We start from the raw sequence: 27,881 nt of genomic DNA on the forward strand, positions 1-27,881 counted from the left end.
AAAACTAAAAATTAGTAATTTTCACGCGTTAATTACTAATTGTGACCCTCCACCACGGAATGAGTCGCATGTCACCTTTGCATGATTTTCATATTTTTATATTTCCCTAAAGAGTTTTTTATGCTCTATCCAGTGGTGCAAACCGTTTTAGAAAAGAGCAAAAACTTTTTGAGTTATAAGCCTGTGACTGAGGTGACCCTCACACTGTTACCAGACACACCCCGGACTTATATTAAGCCTAGCGCAGAACCGCGCGAGGTGACATGCGACTCATTTCGTGGTGGAGGGTCACAATTTTCATGTGCCTCGTGACTGTGGGGGCTCAATGCGCATGCGCGACTGTTACACCGGCCAGAGCGAAACATCCTTCGATTCGAAACTGTTCTGGTCCATAGTTCTTTACTGAATCCGATGCAAATTAACAATAAGAGCTGAGCACATGTGTAGGTAACCGTGACATACAACTGTCTGACAACTTGCTGAATAAGGAATTCTATCGAAAGATATTTGTGAAACTGTGTGAGTCTCGACCGAAGAGATCCGTCTGCTAGTGGTCGGACCTTTAGCGCATGTCCAGCCGGCCGCCATTTTCCCTCTCTCGGTTCGAACATTTTCGGATCGATAGTCCTTCACTAATACACTACAAAGCAAATTTATGGGTGTGGTAGTGGAAACAAATATGAGGTACAGCTGTCTGCCCGACAACTTGTCGAATAAGGAATTATATTGAAAGATATTTGTCGGAAAGTGTGAAACCACAGCCGATAAAAAGTCCGTCTGCAACGAACAGCTTCGATTCGAAGGTTTTTGGGGTCGATTATTCTTTTCTAAGATACCCAAAACAACGTTAAGAAAAGCGCTATTGCAGAAAACTGTGACATGCATCTTCTCGTCGGATAACTTACTCGATAAGGCCTTCTATTAAAAGATATTTCAGAAATAGTGTGAGAGTGATGTTTGCCGGACGTTAATTGAAGCCTCTCAGTGCGGACTCTTAAAGTCCGACTACTGTGACCGAAAACGAGGCAAAAATGAAAATTAGTAATTAACACTGTTAATTACTAATTTTCACGTGAAAATGATAACCCTAGGTTTTGGCACTAGTAAGCCGTCATAGTATCAAGGCTTTCATTCAAGTTCTACCCATTCAGTGTCTGGTAACGACATGATCAACAGTTCTTTGCCAGGCTGAGAGACAAGAACAGCCCTGTCTTCCTCCAGAAAAAATACGTAACCAAGTAGGTTCTATAAATATTCATTCGTGCTCTTTTTTGTGAAATCATCTTTTCCTGTCATCTAAAACGGAAAGATGTCAGTTCAACGTTGTAGAAACTTAGCAGGATACGACTGTACCGTTAGACGTCCAAGGCAAAAATCCATTGCACCTGTATTGTACTAAGGTTTTGTTTTCTCATAAATTAAATGTCTTAATAACATACCCTTCTTGCTGTTTGATTACTATATTGTACTTTGTTTGGGCATTTCGTTCGGAAGGTTTCTGTGCACTACTGAAATTTGTAAGGCTTGCATTTTTTTGCATTTTTTTGGCAAGAAATACTGATTTGAACAAGAAATGTATTTAAATGGAGGTGGGGGGGGGGGGGGGTGCCGTGTTGAGCATGTTGGTAAGTTGAGCCACACACAACACTACCCTGTATGCAATAAAATCACATTGAAAACAACGTTGACTTTTCGTCCGAAGAGCGTAAAGAGGGGATTGCGCAATTAAAGAACATGCCCAGGTTAGAGCACCCTCACTAACAGTAACATGCGCCTTTTTACATTTAGTCAAGTTTTGACTAAATGTTTTAACATAGAGGGGGAATCGAGACGAGGGTCGTGGTGTATGTGTGTGTGTGTGTGTGTGTGTGTGTCTGTGTGTGTGTGTGTGTAGAGCGATTCAGACTAAACTACTGGACCGATCTTTATGAAATTTGACATGAGAGTTCCTGGGTATGAAATCCCCGAACGTTTTTTTCGTTTTTTTGATAAATGTCTTTGATGACGTCATATCCGGCTTTTCGTGAAAGTTGAGGCGGCACTGTCACGCCCTCATTTTTCAACCAAATTGGTTGAAATTTTGGTCAAGTACTCTTCGACGAAGCCCGGGGTTCGGTATTGCATTTCAGCTTGGTGGCTTAAAAATTAATTAATGACTTTGGTCATTAAAAATCTGAAAATTGTAAAAAAAATTAAAAATTTATAAAACGATCCAAATTTACGTTTATCTTATTCTCCATCATTTGCTGATTCCAAAAACATATCAATATGTTATATTTGGATTAAAAACAAGCTCTGAAAATTAAATATATAAAAATTATTATCAAATTTTTTTTTTCGAAATCAATTTAAAAACACTTTCATCGTATTCCTTGTCGGTTCCTGATTCCAAAAATATATAGATATGATATGTTTGGATTAAAAACACGCTCAGAAAGTTAAAACGAAGAGAGGTACAGAAAAGCGTGCTATCCTTCTTAGCGCAACGAATACCCCGCTCTTCTTGTCAATTCCACGGGCACTGCCTTTGCCACGGGCGGTGGAGTGACGATGCTACGAGTATACGGTCTTGCTGCGTTCAGTTTCATTCTGTGAGTTCGACAGCTACTTGACTAAATATTGTATTTTCGCCTTACGCGACTTGTTACATTTAGTCAAGTTTTGACTAAATGTTTTAACATAGAGGGGGAATCGAGACGAGGGTCGTGGTGTATGTGTGTCTGTGTGTGTGTGTGTGTGTGTGTGTGTGTGTGTGTGTGTGTGTGTGTGTGTGTGTGTGTGTGTGTGTGTGTGTGTGTGTGTGTAGAGCGATTCAGACTAAACTACTGGACCGATCTTTATGAAATTTGACATGAGAGTTCCTGGGAATGATATCCCCGTTTTTTATATTAAGTCAAGTTTTGACTAAATATTTTAACATCGAGGGGGAATCGAAACGAGGGTCGTGGTGTATGTGCGTGTGTGTGTGTGTCTGTCTGTCTGTCTGTGTGTGTGTGTGTAGAGCGATTCAGACTAAACTACTGGACCGATTTTTATGAAATTTGACATGAGAGTTCCTGGGTATGAAATCCCCGAACGTTTTTTTCTTTTTTTTGATAAATGTCTTTGATGACGTCATATCCGGCTTTTCGTGAAAGTTGAGGCGGCACTGTCACGCCCTCATTTTTCAACCAAATTGGTTGAAATTTTGGTCAAGTAATCTTCGACGAAGCCCGGACTTCGGTATTGCATTTCAGCTTGGTGGCTTAAAAATTAATTCATGACTTTGGTCATTAAAAATCTGAAAATTGTAAAATAAAATAAAAATTTATAAAACGATCCAAATTTACGATTATCTTATTCTCCATCATTTGCTGATTCCAAAAACATATAAATATGTTATATTCGGATTAAAAACAAGCTCTGAAAATTAAATATATAAAAATTATTATCAAAATTAAATTGTCCAAATCAATTTAAAAACACTTTCATCTTATTCCTTGTCGGTTCCTGATTCCAAAAACATATAGATATGATATGTTTGGATTCAAAACACGCTCAGAAAGTTAAAACAAAGAGAGGTACAGAAAAGCGTGCTATCCTTCTTAGCGCAACTACTACCCCGCTCTTCTTGTCAATTTCACTGCCTTTGCCATGAGCGGTGGACTGACGATGCTACGAGTATACGGTCTTGCTGAAAAATGGCATTGCGTTCAGTTTCATTCTGTGAGTTCGACAGCTACTTGACTAAATATTGTATTTTCGCCTTACGCGACTTGTTATATTTAGTCAAGTTTTGACTAAATATTTTAACATCGAGGGGGAATCGAAACGAGGGTCGTGGTGTATGTGCGTGTGTGCGTGTGTGCGTGTGTGCGTGTGTGTGTGTGTGTAGAGCGATTCAGACTAAACTACTGGACCGATCTTTATGAAATTTGACATGAGAGTTCCTGGGTATGAAATCCCCATATTTTTTTTTCATTTTTTTTATAAATGTCTTTGATGACGTCATATCCGGCTTTTCGTAAAAGTTGAGGCGGCACTGTCACGCTCTCTTTTTTCAACCAAATTAGTTGAAATTTTGGTCAAGTAATCTTCGACGAAGCCCGGACTTCGGTATTGCATTTCAGCGTGGTGGCTTAAAAATTAATTAATGACTTTGGTCATTAAAAATCTGAAAATTGTAAAAAAAAATAAAAATTTATAAAACGATCCAAATTTACGTTTATCTTATTCTCCATCATTTGCTGATTCCAAAAACATATAAATATGTTATATTTGGATTAAAAACAAGCTCTGAAAATTAAATATATAAAAATTATTATCAAAATTAAATTGTCCAAATCAATATAAAAACACTTTCATCTTATTCCTTGTCGGTTCCTGATTCCAAAAACATATAGATATGATATGTTTGGATTAAAAACACGCTCAGAAAGTTAAAACAAAGAGAGGTACAGAAAAGCGTGCTATCCTTCTTAGCGCAACTACTACCCCGCTCTTCTTGTCAATTTCACTGCCTTTGCCATGAGCGGTGGCCTGACGATGCTACGAGTAAAATGGCATTGCGTTCAGTTTCATTCTGTGAGTTCGACAGCTACTTGACTAAATATTGTATTTTCGCCTTACGCGACTTGTTTTTCTTTTTTTCGATAAATGTCTTTGATGACGTCATATCCGGCTTTTTGTAAAAGTTGAGGCGGCACTGTCACTCCCTCATTTTTCAATCAAATTGATTGACATTTTGGCCAAGCAATCTTCGACGAAGGCCGGACTTTGGTATTGCATTTCAGCTTGTTGGCTTAAAAATTAATTAATGACTTTGGTCATTAAAAATCTGAAAATTGTAACAAAAATAATTATTTTATAAAACGATCCAAATTTACGTTCATCTTATTCTTCATCATTTTCTGATTCCCAAAAAATATAAATATGTTATATTTGGATTAAAAACAAGCTCTGAAAATTAAAAATATAAAAATTACGATCAAAATAAAATTTCCGAAATCGTTTTAAAAACTATTTCATCTTATTTCTTGTCGGTTCCTGATTCCAAAAACATATAGATATGATATGTTTGGATTAAAAACACGCTCAGAAAGTTAAAACGAAGAGAGGTACAGTAAAGCGTGCTATGAAGCACAGCGCAACCGGTACCGCGCCAAACAGGCTCGTCACTTTCACTGCCTTTTGCACTAGCGGCAGACTACGTTCAGTTTTATTCTGTGAGTTCCACAGCTTGACTAAATGTAGTAATTTAGCCTCACGCGAATTGTTCACTCTTCTCCTTCGTCCGAGTTGTTAAAAATTACTTCATTTTATCATGCAGACGCAGAATGGAACACCGCAGGCGATCGTTGTTAAGCTGTGATCTTGTGGTCTTCATCGGCGTCGCCTGTGTGATGTTTTACGATGTCGCAGCAGTACCCTGCAACTTCGCGAAGTCAAAGGACGGAATTAAGGCTGAGTGTGATCACCGTCGACTGACCAAGTTTCCTGGCGACTATCCCGCTGCTGTGACGAGGCTAGATATCTCTTTTAACTTTCTGACTTCTCTCGTCGGACTTGCGGACCCTAGCTTCATAGGTCTACGTCAGCTTGATCTCAGTCACAACTCCCTGACGTCATTACCAGATGACGCTTTCCGGGACACACCACACTTACAAGAGCTGAGCTTGGAGGGCAACGCGCTGTGCTCGTTGTCGGGTGACGTCTTCCGGGGTCTGCACAATCTGACACAGCTGACACTAAGTCACACCAAACTGACGCAGCTTTCCCACGTGACACTCAGCCACGTGACTCAGCTGACATAATTATCTGGACCTGAGTAACAACCAGTTAGACTCCGTGCCCACAGAAGCTTTGTGCCACACACCATGGCTGCAGGTTCTAAACCTGGAAACGAATGCGATGCGTACTGTTGGCGACAACGTCTTCATGCCAATGTTGAGCCTTCAACATCTAACTTTGAACAGAAACAAGCTCTCAGTTATTCACCAGGCGGCTTTCAACGGTCTGCGCAAATTGCGAGTTCTTGACCTCAGTGGCAACAGCCTGGCACTGGACAACAGCACCTACCCTCCTGGTGTGTTCAGTCCGCTCGTCGCCCTGGAAGAGCTGTACCTGGCGGGCAACGACGACAGCGCTGAGGGCGACTACCCTCTAAACGTGTTCACGCCGCTGCCTTCTCTGCGGGTCTTGTCCATAGACACTTTCAGCGACGCTTACTTCGGGGCGGCCTTCACCTCGCTGACCCGTCTTAGCTCACTGACTTTAGCGTCCTTTGACTCTCGGGGTTGCAGCTTGAGGCGTCTGACCAATCACACACTGCACGCTTTTCGTCACTCCGGCCTGCGGACCTTGGTTATCAGGGATTGCCCTGTGCTGGATGTCGAGGTATGCGCCTTTTGTGACCTGCCCAAGCTTTCCAGCCTGTTCGTATATCAGGGCGGTCCTATTCTGGACCTGTCTCCCTTGCTGCTGGCACTATACGGTCTGCAGAACCAAACCATGGACCTCGTTGACTTTTCTGACAACAGGCGTCGCGATCTGCCCACCATACTGGACATGACAAACACGAAGTATCTCTATAACACGTGTATTAAACAGCTCAATCTGCGCAAAAACGCCATTGCTGGAATGTCGTCCAGAGGTTTACGCATGGATTCCCCGTGGCTGAAATGCCTGAGGCACGTAGACATGTCCCACAACAAACTAAGCTCTAATGACAGATCTCTGCTCATGAGACTGCTGTTTGGCGCGACCAACATGGAAATAATTGAGGCTCAGAACCAGAGAGCCTTCCCTGTAGGTGACAACAATCGGCCTCCCGGGGACGCTTCCAAACAACCGGATTACACTTTGAAGATAAACACGGCAAAGTCGTTGAGAGTGTTCAACCTGAGGGCAGCCTTCCAAGAGGTGGGCCAGCTACCCAAAGGGATCAACTTCACACAGGGAGGAAACATCACCACGCTGAACCTGGCCTACGACGGCGCCTACTACTGTGACAGCACCATCACCGGCCTCACGGCCATCAAAGACTTTGACTTCAGCGGTAACAACTGCCATGTCATGGGCACTGGCCTCTTCCAGCACATGACCACTCTGCGACGTCTGAACGTGTCCAACGTACACGTCACACAAGACTTTCTACTGGCAAACGGCTCGGAGTTGATTCGGCCCTTACAGCACCTTGAGGTGCTTGACCTGAGTGACAACGACCTGATGGACTTGCCTGACGATCTACTTCGACACCAGCTCAGACTCAGCGGGCTTGGTTTGGCTTGGAATCGGTTTCAGGTCAGAATACATTTACTACTAGTAAACTAATAAATGTTTCTGCATGAATTGTTTGTCCCCAGTCATTTACTCGCAGCATCTACCGTTTGTGAAATGTAAATCGGGTCACGGGGAAGAGAATGCTTGCTGTATTTTTGTTTTTCCGCTTCTGTGTAACCTGTGATAGTGTATGTATCCATACATACGTTCCTTTCCTACCTGTATGTATTCAATAGATTTCAACTTCCCTCTCCAGGCGGAAATCCCTGAAATCTTCTGGGCGGACCTACCGGGACCTGTTCTCTCTCTGTGCAGACAGCCAGCGAATGTGTCCATTTAGACATCCCTGTCCTATCTGAACCTGTTCCAAGTCTGCAGACAGTACCAGTGGATGTAACCATGCAGACACTTACGTCATTTCTTAACCTGTTATTTATTTATGAAAGTTGTGTTCATGCAAACATCCCCGTCATAATTATGTGGACCTGTTCTCTCTGTGTGCAGACAGTACCAGTGGATGTGTCCATGCAGACATCTCTGTCCCATCTGGACTTGTCCCACAACAATATCCCCTCCCTGGACTCTGACGTCAGACAAACCCTGGACAACCTGGCAGCAAACCACACCGTCACACTGCGTCTGCGCGGTAACCCCTTGACCTGCACGTGCCAGTCGCTGGACATGGTCCGCTGGCTAGCCACCACCGTCGTCAGGCTGGACGGCGACAACCACAACCTGGCCTACGACGACGACTACGACGACAACGGCCGCGACTACCCCTGTGTCCTGGAGGACGGCGGGATGGGCAGCACGGGATCCGTGATGGCGCAGTGGGAGGCTTACTGGCGGCGCTGCGTAGGTCTGGCCTTCCTGACTGTGTCCGCGGTGGCGCTGCTGGTCCAGGTGTTGGGCTTGCTGTTGACGTACCTGCTGTGGAGCAAGTGGACGTACGTGCGTCACGCCTGGTACGTGCTGCGTCACCTGCGACTGCCGCGCCGCCACGACTTTGAGAAGGACGCCTTGTTCGTGTACGCTGACGATGATCTGGAGCTGGCCGTGAAGGTGAAGAAAGCTGTGCGGGCTGCCAGACCCGGTCTGCGGCTGTCGCTCCTGGCCGATGACATCATGCCTGGCTCCTTCCTGGCTGAGGGGATCGCCCGCTCTGTGGAGCGTAGCTGGAAGGTTGGTGTCCGTTACCATCATCGTCCCGGCTGCATCCACTGTGATTTTACTTTTTCATTAAATATAGACTGTGGCTTGTTCGTGACTAGCCGAGGATTAGGCTGTTTGTGTGAAAGCATGTATGCGTGTGAGCTAAGTCGATTCCATTGTTGATGAGTGCAGTAAGTGGATCATAAGTTAATGTTGATACGCGGTTGCCCATGTTTCGGTCATTGATATATCGTCGGGTTTCATGACTTGCTGTGTGATATCAGGTTTACACTTGCTGCAGACTAGTCAGACCAGTCAGCTTTATCAGTTCGACATGGGTATAGGTACTCAGCGTGGTCTTTGTGTGTGTTCAGGTGGTACTGCTGGTGACGCAGACCTTCCTTCAGGACGACTGGTCCGGGTACTCGGTGCTGCAGGCTCAGGGCAGCATCAGCGACACGTTGCCGGACCGCGTGCTGGTGCTGATGGTGGGACCGCTGCAGCCCTGGACAGCCAGGGAACCCAGCCACCTGTCCATGAGGACACTGCTGCGTATGATCCCCGAGAGCTGTGTGTACCACGTGCCCGGGGCTGTCACCCCTCGACACAACATCTGGGCCACTCTCGGAGACCGTATTGCCAGAGACCCAATTTGATCCAGCGTTCGTCTGAAGTTCTTGTTTTTGTTATTGAGAAAAGCTGCATGCAGAAGGTTACGTGTTAGCAGTGCCTTAATGTGCCATAAAGACCGGCCAAAGAGCAGGGATAGTTTAGACTCGTGTTTTGTCCGTTGTTGTTTTACGGTGGTTTTTTTTTCTACACTACTCGTCATAAAACACTTTACAGATGCGTTTGAGGGCAAATCTTTCTGATGAGGCTGTTTATTGTAAAACCAAGTATATCACTGAAAAGGCCATTGATTCCGCTACCTTGTTCAGAAAACAGATTGAGTTTACATGACGTAGTGTCGATACAGTGGAACCTACAACACAGACACCCCCCAAAATCAAACTCGCAAAATCAAGGTTCCCCCGATAAAATCGACAAAAAATCAATCAGAACAATTACATCGAAACATGTTTAGCATGTCCTTAGACAGAACAATCAAATCTCGATCCAAATCAGTCAGTTTTGTTCACATTATCTTGTCTAACATGGACGCTATGGCATGCTGAGCGGTGTAGGTGTCAATCCTCTCAGGAGGCATAAAAGGCAGTTTTTGAAGCCGTTTTAGCGGGTAATGAGACAAAAACTAAAGTTAAAAAACAAAGGAATACTGTACTCACCAATACAAGAACGGGACAAGACGGTACGAATTTTCGCTTATGGAAGCTTCATCAGGAAAAACAAGAACACAAAAGACAACAAAAAGCAGACGCAACACGGAACGAACAAGGTTTGAAAGAAAATGGAGGGGAAACACGCAAAAAAGGGAAGGAACTCTAGGAACGGAAATGAATGAAAGGGGAGAGAAGTGGTTGGATGATGTCATGGGCACAGGCATACTAGACTAAAAGTGATACACATTAATAAAAGGGGGGGGGGGGGGGAAAGAGGGGAGAAAAAAATAAATAAATAAAAAAAAAAAAAAAAATTTAAAAAATTAAAAAAAAAGGAGGGGGGGGGGGAGGGGGGGGAAACGTACGCACGTACACGGAGTAACTCGCTAACGCGTTGCCTTCAAACTTTCGGAGATTTGTTTCGTTTTTCCCGGTCAGGGTAGATTGATTTCTTTCTCTCCTTCTCCCAGAGCACAATAATTATATAAATTGTACAGATTTAAGAATCGACTCAAAGAAGTCCGATTTTTAGCTTTTTCTACAACCTGTAATATAATTATATTTATGAAAACAGAAGACTTTAGCTTAGTTGCATTTTTGTTCGTAAAATCTCTCTCTCTCTCTCTCTCTCTCTCTCTCTCTCTCTCTCTCTCTCTCTCTCTCTCTCTCTCTCTCTCTCTCTCTCTCTCTCTCTCTCTCTCTCTCTCTCTCTCTTAACATTTTTCCCGGTCAGGGTAGATTGATTTCTTTCTCTCCTTCTCCCAGAGCACAATAATTATATAAATTGTACAGATTTAAGAATCGACTCAAAGAGAGAAGGAGAGAAAGAAATCAATCTACCCTGACCGGGAAAAACGAAACAAAGAATGCGAAAATGAACAAGAAGAATGTGATCAGAAAGAAAGGAAGAACAGATTGTCCCTGATGAAAAGTTACCATAAACCTCGTTTGACAGGTTGGAAGATTAGGCTAAGCCTAAAACCTTTATCCTTATGTAATAAAGTTCTGAGTTCTGAGTTCTGAATTCTCTCTCTCTCTCTCTCTCTCTCTCTCTCTCTCTCTCTCTCTCTCTCTCTCTCTCTCTCTCTCTCTCTCTCTCTCTCTCTCTCTCTCTCTCTCTCTCTCTCTCTCTCTCTCAACAGCAATATCACAGATGTGGAAGTTAAGATTGAAGGATATAATGTCGTACGTCGAGATCCATCATCAACAAAAGAAACTGGTTTGCTTGTTTATATCCACGAGTCCTTAACGTTTCATAGTCTTCATCACTTAGAGCAGCATTCGGTTGGAACAATATGGGTGGAATTAAAATTGCGTAAATCAGCGCCAGTCTTGACCGGTTTCTGCTACAGGAATCCAGCTGAACATGTTAACTGGTTTGATAATTTCGATAACATGATGGACGCTGTCAGCCTTGAATCCAGAGAAATTATAGTTTTGGGCGATTTTAATCTTGATCTCCTGAAACCCAACAAGTGCTGGATGGAAAAGTTATCCTTTCATAATTTACAACAGTTAGTAACGATTCCAACAAGAGTTACAGCTACCTCATCTACGCTTATAGACCATATATGTGTGTCAGCCCAGGCTAACATTATTGAAACCTCAGTTCCAAGTATTGGTTGTAGTGATCACTTTCCAATATGCCTCACATGGTCGAAAAAAGGGGTTAGAATCCCCAAACGAAAGCATAAATTCATAACGTATAGGCTATTTTAAAAACTTGATAAAGAATCATTTCTTTCTGATTTAAGTTGTACACATTTTTCAATAATTTATAATCATACTGACCCCGATGTTCTTTCTTTCTTTCTTTCTTTATTTGGTGTTTAACGTCGTTTTCAACCACGAAGGTTATATCGCGACGAGGGAAAGGGGGGAGATGGGATAGGGGAAAGGGGGAAGATGGGATAGAGCCACTTGTTAAGTGTTTCTTGTTCACAAAAGCACTAATCAAAAAATTGCTCCAGGGGCTTGCAACGTAGTACAATATATGACCTTACTGGGAGAATGCAAGTTTCCAGTACAAAGGACTAAACATTTCTTACATACTGCTTGACTAAAATCTTTACAAACATTGACTATATTCTATACAAGAACCACTAAACAAGGGTAAAAGGAGAAACAGAATCCGTTAGTCGCCTCTTACGACATGCAGAGAAATAAGGATGTGGAAAAGAAGACTTTTGGTAAGTGAAATAAAGGTGATGGATCCAGTCAGGTAGAAATAAGACAACAAGAAAAGAATTGGAAAACTGCAGGGAATAGTAGGGAGAGTTTTCTTGGAAGGAAATATAGGTGAAAGGACTGGTAAGGCAGAAATAAGACAAAAGAAGAGAAGTAAAGGGGTGGGGTAGCTCTGTTTAAACGCTCCCGCCGCGTGAAGGCGACCCCATGGGAGCTGACCCCGATGAAGCATTTGAATTATTGTACAACTTGTTTGAAAAGTATATGATAAACATGCACCATTCAGAACCTCTCGTGTGCAGCAACACCCAAAACCAAAATGGCTTACACACGACATTCAATGTGCGATTAATCACCGCGATTTTCTTAAACGTAATGGCAGAGAAGAAGAGTACAGAAAGCAGAGAAACGAAGTAACGTCCATGAAACGTGCTGCTCGCAAAAAATATTACCGTGAGCTCGCTGCATCAAATACGAAACAAAACTCAAAAGCCATCTGGAAAGTGATCAACCAGTTGACACGTAAAGAAACCGTAAAATCTTCTGTCATTGATGTACCTGCGGATGATCTTAACATTCATTTCACTTCTATTGTTGAAAAAATAATCACAAATGATAGATCAAAACAGAATAATCTGGACAAGTTGAAACAGTTTTGTGTTTCAAAAAATATTACACATAATTTAGACATCCCCCTGTTATCTGTGAGCGAAGTCTTCCATTATCTGATATGCTTAAAACAAACTGGTACTCATGGTCTAGATAATTTTGATGGGAAAATTTTGAAGTTGTCTGCCCCTTTTATTGCAGAATCTCTGACATACGTTTACAACTTGTGCGTGGACAAATCTGACTTTCCCGCCATATTAAAGGAAGCAAAAGTAATCCCGCTATTCAAATCAGGTAATTCTTCTGACTCCGCCAATTACAGACCAATCTCGATTCTTCCTGTTTTATCCAAACCACTTGAAAAACACATATATACACACTTGGCCGCACATTTGAAGAAATACGACCTTATTCATTCAAATCAGTCAGGCTTCAGAGAAAATCATTCGTGCCACACAGCATTAATAAACCTTCTTGAAAACTTGCTTAGCAACATTAATAATAATGAACTCTGTGGTGTCCTATTCGTCGATTTTGCAAAAGCATTCGACGTCATTAATCATGAGTTACTTTTAAGAAAATTAGCTGAGTATAGATTGTCACCCCAAACCCTATGCCTCCTCTCATCTTTCTTAGCCGGACGAGAGCAATCCGTCTGCGTGAATTCCACTATGTCAAGTAAAAGACCGGTGTTATATGGAGTCCCCCAGGGTTCTGTCCTTGGGCCACTTCTTTTCTCTCTGTATATTAACGATCTTCCTTTTAGTGTTAATGATGATTGTGAACTATTTGCTGATGATACGACCATACACTTTTCTGATAAAAAATTAGACAAAGTTTATTTATCATTGCAGAACAGTGTAGATGATCTCATTAATTGGACGAAATATAACCACATGAGTCTTCACCCCCAAAAGACCAAATACATGTTAATTACAACAAGGCAAAAAAGACAAAACATCAAGAATAATCCTCATTCCTTATTAATTGGCAACGATGCAATAGCGGAAGTAGGAGATCACAAAGTTTTGGGAGTAAATATCGATAATAATTTATCTTGGACCCATCACGTTGTGTAAAACCATGTCGAGGAAAATATATTTGTTGAACAGAATAAAGCACCTTCTTGATCCACACTCAAGGTTATTATTTTATAATGCATATGTTCTGCGCGAGGTTAGAATCCGGTACCATTCTAGAATGGACCGGGTCCAGGTTGGAATTCCAACCCTGCGCAAGTACAGAGGTGCCATTCTAGAATGGTACATGCGTGAAGCATCGCGAGAGTGAATAAAGGGGGCCGTAATGTTTGTAGGTAAGACAGAGTTGTCTTCCCTTGAATTATCTCCACCTGCACCTTCCCTTTGATAAAATGGGGCTGATTTGTCTACCCCTGAAAAAATCCTTTGGCGATCTTGCGATGTCATGTCATGTCAAGAAAGTTGACACTCCTGAGTACGCAATAAACAAAGGCAGACCATAGCAAGGGGGACTACCAGGGCGGTAATGTTTGCAGGGCAGTTGTTTTTGTGATGAGAGCCGGTTGCGGCCGCTTGCAATGTCAGCGCTGTCTCCCTCTCGGAAATGTCCGGTTTTTTGACAATTTTTTTGACAGACAGACAGACCGACTAACTGACAGACAGACCAACAGAAGGACAGAGTGAGTTATAGAGCTGTTGTCACAGGTTTAAAAAAAAGTTGACATTAACAAAAACAGAAATCAACAACAACTTTTGTCTGGTTTTATAATATTATGGGAAAACATTGAAAGCAATTCATAGTAGTAGTACTACCACAACAAATACTCTCAAAGGGGAATTCCATGCCTAAAAGTTTGACAGTTTTTATTTAATCTATCAGAATCCCTACCTTCCAAACTGTGATATGCCCACGTTTCAAACTCCTACAACCCTGCATTACTACTACACAAAAGAACAAAGTTCCAAGAATTATATCCTGGTGCACATTTATTTGTACCAATCATTCAAGAGAGTTCACTTGATTTACAAATGGATTGGAGGTCTGTCATTTCCAAGCAACTGAATTGTAGCTTAAAATCAGTGAATACCCTTTATTTCTGACCAAGCCTCATTGCAATGACAGTCAATTAATTTTTCTCTCCAAAATCACAACATTATACCATGTCATACTTTCAAATAACCTCTAATTGCCCTTGAAAAAAATACAGGCTCCTGACGTTCTCAGTGCCCAGTGACGGGAGACATCACAGGAGCTTGTATCAAATCGCCGGTCGATCATTATTTACAGTCCACTACTACGACATACTACTACTATATACTACACAGAAGTAGTATATAGTAGTAGTATGTCGTAGTAGTGGACTGTAAATAATGATCGACCGGCGATTGGATACAAGCTCCTGTGCGTTCAGGTAATGATACGGCAAGCAAAATCCTCTGAGTTTAGAACCACACATTCGCAAACGTAGTTATGGAAAAGTAGGGGATTTCCCTCCCCAGTTTCATGCCGACAATAGTAACATCAGTTATACCCCTGATTCAGCCCAAGTGTGGACCAGGAAGCTCAGGTGCGGATCCAAAGGCGTGGGGTGGGGTGGGGTGTGGGACGGGTTGTCTGGGGTTGTGAAAATAAAGAATAAATTATCTTTTACGTCGTGATGTTGCCGTAGGCTAGCCTTTAAAAGGTATGTAGCAGCCGACAAGTGTGGTCACGCCTCGGCGTGTTGCTTGTCGTGACTCAGTAATAGCTACGTATGTGCTCGCGGCACGCCATGGTCGAAATTTGTCTTTTTAATAACTTTTTGGAACATGATGTATTAGGGGTAGTTTCTGGGGCATGCCACCGGGACCCCCCAAGGAAAGAGCTTCGCGTCGTCGATCTGTCCCTAAAAGAAATTCGCCCCCCCCCCCCCCCACCCTTAAAAATGATGTGATCCCCCCTGAAGCTGTCTCAACCAGGATGTAACTCTGCGCATGAAGTGTAGCTTATTCAGATATCCGCTTCACCCTATACATTGTAAATGCGTCTACCTTCCTCATTGAAAAGATCATGTTACTGATGCGCGAATCCTGTTTCCTCATACAATCATGCATTTGTGCAGTTAATATTCTATCGTTTCGTGTGTACATGAACCGCGCGCTTGTGCGGTGATTCAAATGAAAGTACATAAGTCTGCTTTTATAAGCTTCCCAAGTCGTTATCATCTTGATAAAAACTAGTTTTATACACACAGGTAACCTTATATAAAACCAGTTTCAATGCGGTTCATAAAGCTTTGATTCAAACGCTCAGAGTTGTCACAGTCCATGACAGAAAGTATTGTTTGATATTGTACATTAAACCTCAGTTTTAATCCAGGTTTCCCAATTGCTTCGTTTCCGGCCGATTTATGTGGAGCACGTAGTGATGCGCACAAAAAATATTGGCGGTCTAGAAGTGTCGTCTGCGCAATGATCGCGGCGGCGCCCGCGGCTTTCTTGACCTCCAAGGACGACCACGCACGTTGTGATACGTCATTCGTTAGACCTCAATTACATGCATGCTGTTTTTTGAGTGCGATGCAAGACGCACAGATCTCATCAGGCGAACGGCCATCTTTAAAAAAAAACCACCACACGTTGTTGTTGTGACCTAGGTCGCTTTTCCTCTGGCAGTATCCAGTTTCACCAGAAGTGGATTAAAATAGAAGTGGACAACCACCATTACATCCAGTCGATGCGCGTCAATACAGTCATCCATCGGGATTTCTGCAAAAGCCGACGTTACTTAGTATAGAATGAGTAGTTCTGGGAAATCGTTCACCAGAGGTACTCGATAATGATACAACCCTATGATATATTGGATCTTCAATACATCTCTCAAACCTTTGTAATAAATTAAAATGAATAAAATACAAGAATTAGGGCTTACGAGTTCAGAAAATTGAACAAGTTGAAAAATTTAAAAAAAAACCTGTTATCGGATTTTTAAATATGATAAATTCGATCTTCAACACATCACTCAAACCTTTGGAATTGATAAAAATAAAAAATAAACAAGAATTACAAGTTCAGAAATTACCCCAAAAGTTGAAGAATTATTTTTTTTTTAAATATTCTTGCCAATTATACTCAGCGACCTTGTTAACCCGTGATTTGTAAAAATGTAAAACATTTTACAAATCATAAAAAAAGTTTTACAAATCACGTAAATGCGCCCGATATTTTCTTGTCATCTCCAAAGTCAAGGGATCTATTAAAACAAAATGTGTTCATTACTTTATTGTCCCATCGCTGGGGAGTTCGAGTCGCTTCCTCCCAGTGGAAAGCTAGCAGCAACATAGTCGCGCTACCCCAAAGTCAAGGGATCTATTAGATTTTTTTTCTTCTCATTACTTTATTGTCCCATCGCTGGGAAATTCGGGTCTCTTCCTCCCAGTGGAAAGCTAGCAGCAACATAGTCGCGCTACCCTAAAGTCAAGGGATCTTTTAGATTTTGTTTTCTTCATTACTTTATTGTTCCATCGCTGGGAAATTCGGGTCGCTTCTTCCCGGTGAAAAGCTAGCAGCAACAGAGTCGCATTACCCCAAAGTCAAGGGATCTATTTTTTTTCTCTATTTGTTCTCATTACTTTATTGTTCCATCGCTGGGAAATTCGCGTCGCTTCCAGTCCCAGTGAAAAGCTAGCAGCAACAGAGTCGCGCTACCCCAAAGTCAAGGGATCTGATATGATTAGTTCTTCCCCCCACCACCCTGCATAGAGGCTCCAAACAACAAATATTAATAATAATAAAAGGCATGTATTACTTTGTGGAATGCGATATTTTTACATTTTTACAAATCGCGGTTTTAGGTTCGACGTAATTTGTCAAAAGTTTTTACATTTTTACAAATCACGGGTTAACAGACCTTGTGACCCCCGGGTTTGTGGACGAGCACACTACCACTAAGCCAATCTGGCACGTAATCCTCGGGGTGAAAATAGAATTTTCAACTTCGAACGTTTACACGAGCATGATTGTGTCGACTCCTCGGTTTCCGAGTTTCTCCGTTCGTATTTGTGTACTGTACGTTCTGTCGTTCTCACTCGAGGTAAGTTAAGTTGATAACTGACCCTTTGCGCCCGTTTACTTCGTATGGAAAGCAATTTTAAGTAGCGTTAATTTCAAGTGTGACCAACATTATGTTGTAGTGTGGCGCCGAAATGCATTGACCAATCGCCGAAAGGCTCAGAAGTCATTTCTCAAAAGAATTTCCCTGCCGCGAATTCAATATTTTTGATGACATACAAAGGATTTAGTTCGGGACGACTACGCCCTATGGTCGGTTAATTATATAAAGGGAAGCAAGTGGTTAAAAACGGGCGTCGACAGAGCCAATGAGGGGGCATACTAACTTGTAGTTATGATTCGCTTGTGCGTTTCACGCAATACACGATTTTTACAATCGGGTGGGCTTGGGATTTTACCTGGTTGTGCATGTGGCAGACCACGCTTGTCGCTGAGTCTGAAAGAATGTCTTGACTGTTTATGTTGTGAGCAGTGATTCATAAGCCGCTGGGTGAGTTACGATTTGCAAAGGATAGCAAGACGGAGGATTATTTTGCTGTATGGTTTTGGAAGCCGACAGAGTCACTTATTTCCGAAAAGTGTCTTTTGCATAATTGTCATTAAAGTTGTTATCAAAATCGAATGTTCTCAAACCGATTTGAAAATGATTCTATTCATGATTGTATTCTTCATCAATTCCTTGATCCAATCAAATATAGATATGTTATGTTTACTCTAAAACTGTATTCAGAATTAGAGAAGACCAGCTCGACCTGTCTCGGATTACGGGTTTTGGCTGTAAGTGGTCTCGACGATGACTAATGCAAGGTTTTTTAGCGTAAGATTTTGAGTTACAGGCCCACAGATTGACTACATGTTTTGATATTGCTTGACGCGACTTGTTTCATTTCTTTATGTCAGTTCTACTCTTCTTCTGCGTTCATGGTCTGAAACTCCCACGTACACTCGTGTTTTTTTGCACGAGTGGGTTTTTACGTGTATGACTGTTTTTCCCCGCCATTTTAGGCAGCCGTACGCCGCTTTCGGAGGAAGCATGCTGGGGTATTTTCGTGTTTCTATAACCCGCCGAACTCTGACATGGATTACAGGATCTTTTCCGTGCGTACTTGGTCTGGTGGTTGCGTTTACACACGAAGGGGGATAATGCACTAGCAGGTCTTCACATAAGTTGACCTGGGAGATCGGTAAAATCTTCACCCTGAACCCACCAGGCGGCAGCGGCCGGGATTTGAACTCACGACCTTCCGATTAGCAGGCCGATGTCTTACCACTACGCCAATGCGCCCAACGAGTTCTATTCATTCTGTTTGGCAAAGATTTGTTCACGCTCAACTAATTCCATACCGTGTGACGCTTTTATGTCAGCTCTATTCATTCCGGCTTTCATTCCCGTTCTTCTCATTCAATGTTTGGCAACAGCACGATCAACAGTACTGTGTTGGCTTTCATTCCCGTTCTTCTCATTCAATGTTTGGCAACAGCACGATCAACAGTACTGTGTTGGCTTTCATTCCCGTTCTTCTTATTTAATGTTTTGCAACAGCACGATCAACAGTACTGTGTTGGTTTTCATTTCCGTTCTTCTCATTCAATGTTTGGAAACAGCACGATCAACAGTACTGTGTTGAGAGAAAAAGTACGAAATCAAGTAGGTTCTATAAGTATTCATTCGTGTTCATTTTTGTGAAATCATCTTTTCTTGTTATCAAAAAAAGAGAAGGAAGTCAGTTCAACGCTGAGTAACTTAGTAGGGTACGGATGTACCTGTAAGACATCAAAAGCAAATATCCATTGCACCTGGACCACCTGAATAGTACTTCTTTTGGGCGTAGCGTTCTGAAGGTTTCTGTGCACTGCATGTTTTGTTACAAATATTTGAACAAGAAATGTATAATATTATATATATGTGTGTGTGTGTGTGTGTGTGTGTGTGTGTGTTTTGTGCCACTGTTTGTGTGCGCTGTGTTTATGAGCGTCAGTGACTGTGATATATATATTTGCATGCTCACTGTTTAAATGCTCATGTGATAAGTTGATCTTAGTAGTGTACTTGTGTTCAATTATGCTTTATGATCGTGTGTTTGTGTTATTAGAAATGCAATGGTGTGCCAAAAGAAAAATGTCCATGTTTATGTAAAATGAAAATGGACATAAAAGTTTTCTTATCTAATCTTATCAATGTAAATGAGGGGGGACCTATGTTAAACATGTTCTTAATTTGAGCCACCACCCACCCGACCCCTGCCCTTTATGCTCTTCGAAGAAAAGGTTATTCGGTTGTTGGATTTGAATGCAGGAAACACGCTTCGTATACCGACACAATTGTAGTCGGTTTCTGTTAGATAACCAAGAGTTATGTTCATTTCCTGGGTTTTTGTTCTGAAACTAAGTTTTATTAATGATACAGCAGAAAGGCACTCTATTCGAAAAACAACACCGTATAAACAGACACAATTAGTTTTCCAAGCAAGAAAGTAGCCACTTGGCCAGTATCATGCAACTTCTCAATCAGTGTTTGACTCTTCGAGTCATTTTACGGTTGAAGATTGAGACGTTCGAAACACAAACCACACAGTATTTTAATACAAGTACTCAATATCAGGACACATCTTTACAGAAATCATATGTTTACATAAACACAAGTAATATGTCAGAGGAAGCTCAAATGATTTGATGGAACTATCGCATTATACAGCAAGTAACAGAAAAGCTGAACAATCACGCGCTGTATGTGCCAGAAGTTGGATGATTACCAAGACAGTGTACATACGCAGGAAGAACGCATGGCGAACTAGATACGATAGGCAACACCAGACCGTGTCCAAAAATGTTCTTGCTTCGAAAACTAATTTGTTTCTGTTTCTATGTTTTTTTCTAATCAAGAACTTTTCAGTTGTATCCCTAACGAAACTTCGATTTCAGGCAAAAAAGAAAATGAAGATAACTCTTGGCTGAAACAACGAAGAAAACATAACAGGAACCAATGTTTCCGGTATTTTTTTCACCAATATCTCGTCAGCTGTTAATAGTGGACTTCTTCAGGATGACATGGAAAAGGTAAAAAAATCTTCAGCTCTTGGTAATCTAACTTGGACCGGCAAAAGTGTTGTCGGTATACCCAGCCTGTTTGCCGCAATAAATTCACTTTAAAAACAACGATGATTTTTGCCCCGAAGAGCGTAAAGAGGGGGGATACCCGAACTCACGAACATGCCCAGCATAGGACCCTCTCCCTTCCATTTTCCCTCTTCTCCTTTGTCCTAGATGTTGCTGATGAGCACACTGTTTTTTACAATACAATTTCTTTCCCTCATTTTATCATGCAGGCGCAGAATGGAACACCGCAGCCTATCAGTGTTAAGCTGCGATCTTGTGTTCTTCATCAGCGTCCTTTGTACAGTAATTAACAACGTCACAGCAGTACCTTGCAACTTCGCCACGTCAAAGGACGGATTTAAGGCTGAGTGTGATCACTGTCGACTGACCAAGTTTCCTGGGGACTATCCCGCTGCTGTGACGAGGCTAGATATCTCTTTTAACTTTCTGACCTCTCTCGTCGGACTCGCGGACCCTAGGTTCATAGGTCTACGTCAGCTTGATGTTAGTCACAACTCCCTGACGTCATTACCAGATGACGCTTTCCGGGACACACCACACTTACAAGAGCTGAGCTTGGAGGGCAACGCGCTGTGCTCGTTGTCGGGTGACGTCTTCCGGGGTCTGCATAATCTGACACAGCTGACACTAAGTCACACCAAGCTGACGCAGCTGTCGCACGTGACACTCAGCCACGTGACTCAGCTGACATATCTGGACCTGAGTAACAACCAGTTAGACCCCGTGCCCACAGAAGCTTTATGCCAAACACCATGGCTGCAGGTTCTAAACCTGGGAACGAATGCGCTGCGTACTGTTGGCGATAACGTCTTCATGCCACTGTTAAACCTTCAACATCTAACTTTGAATAGAAACAAGCTCTCAGTTATCCACCAGACGGCTTTCAACGGTCTGCGCAAATTGCAAGTTCTTGACCTCAGTGGCAACAGCCTGGCATTGGACAACAGCACCTACCCCCCTGGTGTGTTCCGTCCTCTCGTCGCCCTGGAAGAGCTGTACCTGGCGGGCAACGACGACAGCGCTGAGGGCGACTACCCTCTGAACGTGTTCACGCCGCTGCCTTCTCTGCGGGTCTTGTCCATAGACACCTTCAGCGACGCTTACTTCGGGGCGGCCTTCACCTCGCTGACCCGTCTGACCTCACTGACTTTAGCGTCCTTTGACTCTCGGGGCTGCGGCTTGAGGCGTCTGACCAATCAAACACTGCATGCGTTTGGTCACTCCGGCCTGCGGACCGTGGTTATCAGGGATTGCCCTGTGCTGGATGTCGAGGTATGCGCCTTCTGTGACCTGCCCAAGCTTTCCAGCCTGACCGTAAATCTTGGTGAGCATATTCTGCACCTGCCGTCCTTGCTGCTGGCATTGTACGGTCTGCAGAACCAGACCATGGACCTCGTGGATTTTTCTGACAACAGATGTCTCGATCTGCCCAACATACTGGACATGACAAACACGAAGTACCTCTATAACACGTGTATTAAACAGCTCGATCTGAGCAACAACGACATTGCTGGAATGTCGTCCAGAGGTTTACGCATGGATTCACCGTGGCTAAAATGCCTGAGGCACATTGACGTATCCTACAACAAACTGAGCTCTTGTGACAAATCTGTGTTCATGAAACTGCTGTTTGGCGCGACCAACATGGAAATAATTGAGGCTCAGAACCAGAGAGCCTTCACTGTAGGTGACAACGATCGGCGTCCCGGGGACGCTTCCAAACAATCGGATATCACTTTGAAGATAAACACGGCAAAGTCGTTGAGAGTGTTCAACCTGAAGGCAGCCGTCCAAGAGTTATCCCAGCTACCCAAAGGGATCAACTTCACAGAGGGAGGTAATATCAGCACGCTGAACTTGGCTTACGACGGCGCCTTCTACTGCGACAGCACCATCACAGGTCTCACGGCCATCAAAGACTTTGACTTCAGCGGTAACAACTGCCATGTCCTGGGCACTGGCCTCTTTCAGCACATGACCACTCTGCGACGTCTGAACATCTCCAACGTACACGTCACACAAGACTTTCTACTGGCAAACGGCTCGGAGTTGCTTCGGCCCTTAGGGCACCTTGAGGTGTTGGACCTGAGTGACAACGACCTGATGGACTTGCCTGACGATCTACTTCGACACCAGCTCAGACTCAGCTGGCTTGGTTTGGCTTGGAATCGGTTTCAGGTCAGAATACATTTACTACTAGTAAACTAATAAATGTTTCTGCATGAATTGTTTGTCCCCAGTCATTCACTCGCAGCATCTACCGTTTGTGAAATCTAAATCGGGTCACGGAGAAGAGAATGCTTGCTGTACTTTTGTTTTTCCGCTTCTGTGTAACCTATGATAGTGTATGTATCCATACATACGTTCCTTTCCTACCTGTATGTATTCAATAGATTTCAACTTCCCTCTCCAGGCGGAAATCCCTGAAATCTTCTGGGCGGACCTACTGGGACCTGTTTTCTCTCTGTACAGACAGAGCCAGCGAATGTGTCCATTTAGACATCCCTGTCCTATCTGGACCTGTTCCAAGTCTGCAGACAGTACCAGTGGATGTACCCATGCAGACACTTACGTCCTATCTTAATAAGTGGATGTGCTCATGCAAACATCCCTGTCATAATTATGTGGACCTGTTCTCTCTGTGTGCAGACAGTACCAGTGGATGTGTCTATGCAGACATCTCTGTCCAATCTGGACCTGTCCCACAACAATATCCCCTCCCTGGACTCTGACGTCAGACAAACCCTGGACAACCTGGCAGCAAACCACACCGTCACACTGCGTCTGCGCGGTAACCCCTTGACCTGCACGTGCCAGTCGCTGGACATGGTCAGCTGGCTGGCCACCACCGTCGTCAGGCTGGACGGCGACAACCACAACATGGCCTACGACGACGACTACGACGACAACGGCCGCGACTACCCCTGTGTCCTGGAGGACGGCGGGATGGGCAGCACGGGATCCGTGATGGCGCAGTGGGAGGCTCACTGGCGGCGCTGCGTGGGTCTGGCCTTCCTGACGGTGTCCGCGGTGGCGCTGCTGGTACAGGTGTTGGGCTTGCTGCTGACGTACCTGCTGTGGAGCAAGTGGACGTACGTGCGTCACGCCTGGTACGTGCTGCGTCACCTGCGACTGCCGCGCCGCCACGACTTTGAGAATGACGCCGTGTTTGTGTACGCTGACTGCGACCTCGAGCTGGCCTTTAAGATAAGGAAAGCTGTGGGGTTGGCCAGACCCGGTCTGCGGCTGTCGCTCCTGGCCGATGACATCATGCCTGGCTCCTTCCTGGCTGATGGAATCGCCAGCTCTATGGAGCGTAGCTGGAAGGTTCGTGTCCGTTGCCATCATTGTTTAGTTTTTACTGTTGTTCTGCTTCTCATACATTGAAACTGGCTGATGGATTGCCAAGGATTAGGATGTTTGTGTGAACGCGTGCGTGTGTTTGGGTGTGTGCTAATTAGGTGTCTGTTTTTGGTGATGGCACTTTGATTGCACGTAAGTACTGAATGTAGGATAAACATAACACTACATGGCTTGCTGTGTTCTTCTTCTTCTTCTTCAGCGTTCGACGGCTTGCTGTGTGATATCGGGTTTACACTTTCGCTCGCATTTCAATATTACAAAACAAAAGTGAGCTCGTGTTAACATGGTATCACACAGTAAGCAATGTGGTGTTCTCTATTTCTTATACAGTATCTTTCTTACACAGCAAGCCATCAACATGAATTAATTGTTTACAGACCATAAATATCTTATGTGTTATTAAAGACCTCACTTCTCGAATACATGTAACTGCATGTTGTACTGCTGGTGACTAAGACCTACTGTCGTCTTTACTAGTTTGACATGGTCGTGAGCCTATTAATATGACACTGACTAACTGTCTGACCAGTCGGCTTTATCAGTTTGACATGGCCGTGAGCGTATTGGCACTGAGCGTGGTCTTTGTGTGTGTTCAGGTGGTACTGCTGGCAACACTGACCAACTGTCTGCGCGACCAGTCCGCTTTATCAGTTTGCCATTGTCGTGAGCCTATTGGTAGTCAGCGTGGTCTTTGTGTGTGTTCAGGTGGTACTGCTGGTGACACTGACCAACTGTCTCACCAGTCCGCTTTATCAGTTTGTCATGGGTATTGGTACTAATCGTGGTCGTTGTGTGTGTTCAGGTGGTACTACTGGTCACTCAGACCAACTGGGTGGCCGAGTGGTAACGCACTTGCGCTCGGAAGCGAGAGGTTGTGAGTTCGACCCTGGGTCAGGGCGTTAGCAATTTTCTGCCCCCTTTCCTACCCTAGGTGGTGGGTTCAAGTGCTAGTCTTTCGGGTGAGACGAAAAACCGAGGTCCCTTCGTGTACACTACATTGGGGTGTGCACGTTAAAGATCCCACGATTGACAAAAGGGTCTTTTCTGGCAAAATTGTATAGGCATAGATAAAAAAAATGTCCACCAAAATACCCGTGTGACTTGGAATAATAGGCCGTGAAAAGTAGGATATGCGCCGAAATGGCTGCGATCTGCTGGTCGATGTGAATGCGTGATGTATTGTGTACAAAATTCCATCTCACACGGCATAAATAGATCCCTGCGCCTTGAGTCCGAGTCTGGAGATACGCGCGCGATATAAGACTTCATATAACATAACATATAACATAACTGTCTGACCAGTCCGCTTTCTCAGTTTGTCATGGGTATTGGTACTTATCGTGGTCTTTGTGTGTGTTCAGGTGGTACTGCTAGTGACACAGACCAATCCGCTTTATCAGTTTGTCATGGGTATTGTTAGTCATTGTGATCTTTGTGTGTGTTCAGGTGGTACTGCTGGTAGCACAGACCAGTCAGCTTTATCAGTTTGACATGGGTATTGGTAATCATCGTGGTTTTTGTGTGTGTTCAGGTGGTACTGCTGGTGACGCAGACCTTCCTTCAGGACGACTGGTCCGGGTACTCGGTGCTGCAGGCTCAGGGCAGCATCAGCGACACCTTACCGGACCGTGTGCTGGTGCTGATGGTGGGACCGCTGCAGCCCTGGACAGCCAGGGAGCCCAGCCACTTGTCCATGAGGACACTGCTGCGTATGATTCCCGAGAGCTGTGTGTACCACGTGCCCGGGGCTTTCACCCCTCGACACAACATCTGGACCACTCTCGGAGACCGTATTGCCAGAGACCCAATTTGATCCAGTGTTCGTCTGAAGTTCTTGTTTTATTTATTTTATAAGTGATCATGTTCACGCTGTTTATATGAACGCTCAGCAGAGACTTTTCTTCTCAGGAAGCTAAAACATTTGAAAGCAATCTTGTTTTTGACATTTTGACATGGTATGGTACCATACATGTAAAACAAAACAAGGCTAAACTGCACCGCATTGTTGGGGCGGTCAGCAAACTTGCCAAGCAACCAGAAAACAGCTGACCAGTCTCTACCAAGCTGCCATGAAGCGAAAAGCTATCAAAATTGTCCGGGATTTGAACCATCCTCTCAACCCTTTTTTTTTTAAATTCCCCCTTCAGGTCAACGTTTTACTATCCCTTTGTCACGGAGGGACCAGTTTAAAAAGTCATTCCTTCCTTCTGTAGTCACCATTCTAAATTCTTCTCGCATCGTGTTGAGGCTGGGCAGCTGGGGAGTACACGAAAAAAGTGGGTGTGTGGGTGTGTGTGTGTGTGTTTGTGTGTGCGTGCGTTTGCGTGCGTGTGCGTGCGTACGTGCGTGTGTGCATGCGTGTGTGCGTGCGTGCGTGCGTGTGTGCGTGCGTGCGTGCGTATATGAGAGGGTAAATACATTGCAATATTATATTTGATTGTGATAGATATAAAGATTAATTACCTTATTTAGATTTTATCTGTAATTGTATTATATTATAAGATGACAGCACTCTGGGTCAGTGTTATTGGTAATATGATAGGTGTGCTTGTTATGATATATGTAAACCTATGTATATATATATCTATATATATATACGACTAGTGTCTGTGTGGTTTTCGATGGATCTGTTTCAAATTTGGTGGGCATATTCAGGTACACCCGGGACACAACCTGGTCGATGAGATATTTCAACACGTGCTCTCAGCGCGCAGCGCTAAACCGATTTTGTTTTTTGTGCTGAACCGATTATTTTTTTTTTGTCTGGATCCACTACCAGTAACTCTTCCTTATCTTCTCCAGGGTTTTCAGCCGCGATTATCTCCCTTCCTTCGTGCGGTGCGCCGGCAAAGCCGACGTACACCCGGCATAGCCGGGTCCCCGGCGCAGCCGGGTATTCGGATCGACTTCTTCCCGGCGCAGCCGTACCCGGCGAAGCGGGTATTCATCTAGTATATATATATATATGTTGTTGTCCTATCAGTGAATGTGCTAAGTATTCTTGTGAAATGTTCGTTATAATTGTGTACAGGCAGGCAGGGTGTGTCAAAGAAAATGTGCCATTTTTCTGTAATATTTCAATGGACAATAAAGTGTTGTTATTGTTGTTATTGTTATTGTTATTTTTTCAAGTTAGAGTTTCAAAACTTCACACTCGGCCAGGGTTCTATGCCTCTTAGACATGATCACAATGCGGTTGATCCTTGTCTGATTTTGAAGCCACAGTATGGTCGAATTCGAGTCAAAAATGCAAAACTGTCGTTACCTTAAATATCTTTAGAGTACAGCTTTAAACCTTTTCACATATCAAGGGGATCATAACTTCCAGACATAACGAACATCTGGTTGACCCGTGTCAAATTTTAAAAGGTCACAACAGGATCAAGTTGTGGTAAAATACAATTCGAAAAAAAATCTTATTTTTATGCAACGTTTTTGACGCCAGAACATCAAAACTTCTCCAACTTCAACATGTGTGTGTACATGAACAAAGTGTGGTTGATTCTTGTCTAATTTCAAGGTCACAGAATTTTCGAAGTTGAAAACGGAGAATGTTAGTTTTCTTTGACATTTTTTAAGCTAGGGCTTCAAAAGATAGCTTGGATATTGCTTCTGATATTCATTACACATAGTTCAAGTTTAATTGACTTTCATGGTCTGTCAATGTCACATTGGTGCAAAAACGAAAAACAAGTAAACATTTTCCCGAGTAATTTATATATTTATTATTTATATCTTAAAACCTGGCACCCACATAGTCTTTTGTAATCCTCGTTTGTTTATAAAGTTCGGATAATCCCCATCACATTTCAATAACACTACAAAGGCTAAAAGAATGCCTTAAAACAGTGAGTGGTGGGTTTTTTTAATTGAAAACCCCAGA

General features: G+C 43.4%; 3 protein-coding genes across 5 annotated transcripts; all 3 read left to right on the forward strand.

Annotated features, from left to right (window-relative positions):
* Nucleotides 1–1,150: 1,150 nt before the first annotated feature.
* Nucleotides 1,151–9,185, forward strand: LOC138964917 (toll-like receptor 4). The gene is made up of 4 exons (XM_070336989.1): nucleotides 1,151–1,238; nucleotides 5,309–7,281; nucleotides 7,765–8,442; nucleotides 8,787–9,185. The coding sequence occupies exons 2-4, from the start codon at nucleotides 5,890–5,892 to the stop codon at nucleotides 9,066–9,068; spliced, it is 2,352 nt and encodes a 783-aa protein (XP_070193090.1). The 5' UTR covers nucleotides 1,151–1,238; nucleotides 5,309–5,889; the 3' UTR covers nucleotides 9,069–9,185.
* Nucleotides 5,316–5,792, forward strand: LOC138965610 (leucine-rich repeat and transmembrane domain-containing protein 2-like). Its single transcript, XM_070337789.1, has one exon. The coding sequence runs from the start codon at nucleotides 5,316–5,318 to the stop codon at nucleotides 5,790–5,792; it is 477 nt and encodes a 158-aa protein (XP_070193890.1).
* Nucleotides 9,186–16,720: 7,535 nt separating the features above from the next.
* LOC138964919 (toll-like receptor 3) lies at nucleotides 16,721–27,104 on the forward strand. Of its 3 annotated transcripts, XM_070336993.1 has the most exons (5): nucleotides 16,721–18,008; nucleotides 20,845–22,813; nucleotides 23,285–23,962; nucleotides 25,530–25,817; nucleotides 26,801–27,104. In XM_070336993.1, exons 2-4 carry the CDS (start codon nucleotides 20,852–20,854, stop codon nucleotides 25,809–25,811), a joined length of 2,922 nt encoding a protein of 973 aa, XP_070193094.1. In that variant the 5' UTR covers nucleotides 16,721–18,008; nucleotides 20,845–20,851; the 3' UTR covers nucleotides 25,812–25,817; nucleotides 26,801–27,104. The 3 variants fall into 3 exon arrangements, with proteins under 3 accessions (XP_070193094.1, XP_070193092.1, XP_070193093.1); XM_070336991.1 differs by having other exon boundaries at nucleotides 16,723–18,008; nucleotides 25,530–27,104; XM_070336992.1 differs by lacking the exon at nucleotides 16,721–18,008 and adding an exon at nucleotides 18,124–19,166 and having other exon boundaries at nucleotides 25,530–27,104.
* Nucleotides 27,105–27,881: the final 777 nt, after the last annotated feature.

Source organism: Littorina saxatilis, linkage group LG4, assembly GCF_037325665.1.
Source record: "Littorina saxatilis isolate snail1 linkage group LG4, US_GU_Lsax_2.0, whole genome shotgun sequence".
In the NCBI taxonomy this organism is placed as follows: Eukaryota; Metazoa; Mollusca; class Gastropoda; order Littorinimorpha; family Littorinidae; genus Littorina; species Littorina saxatilis.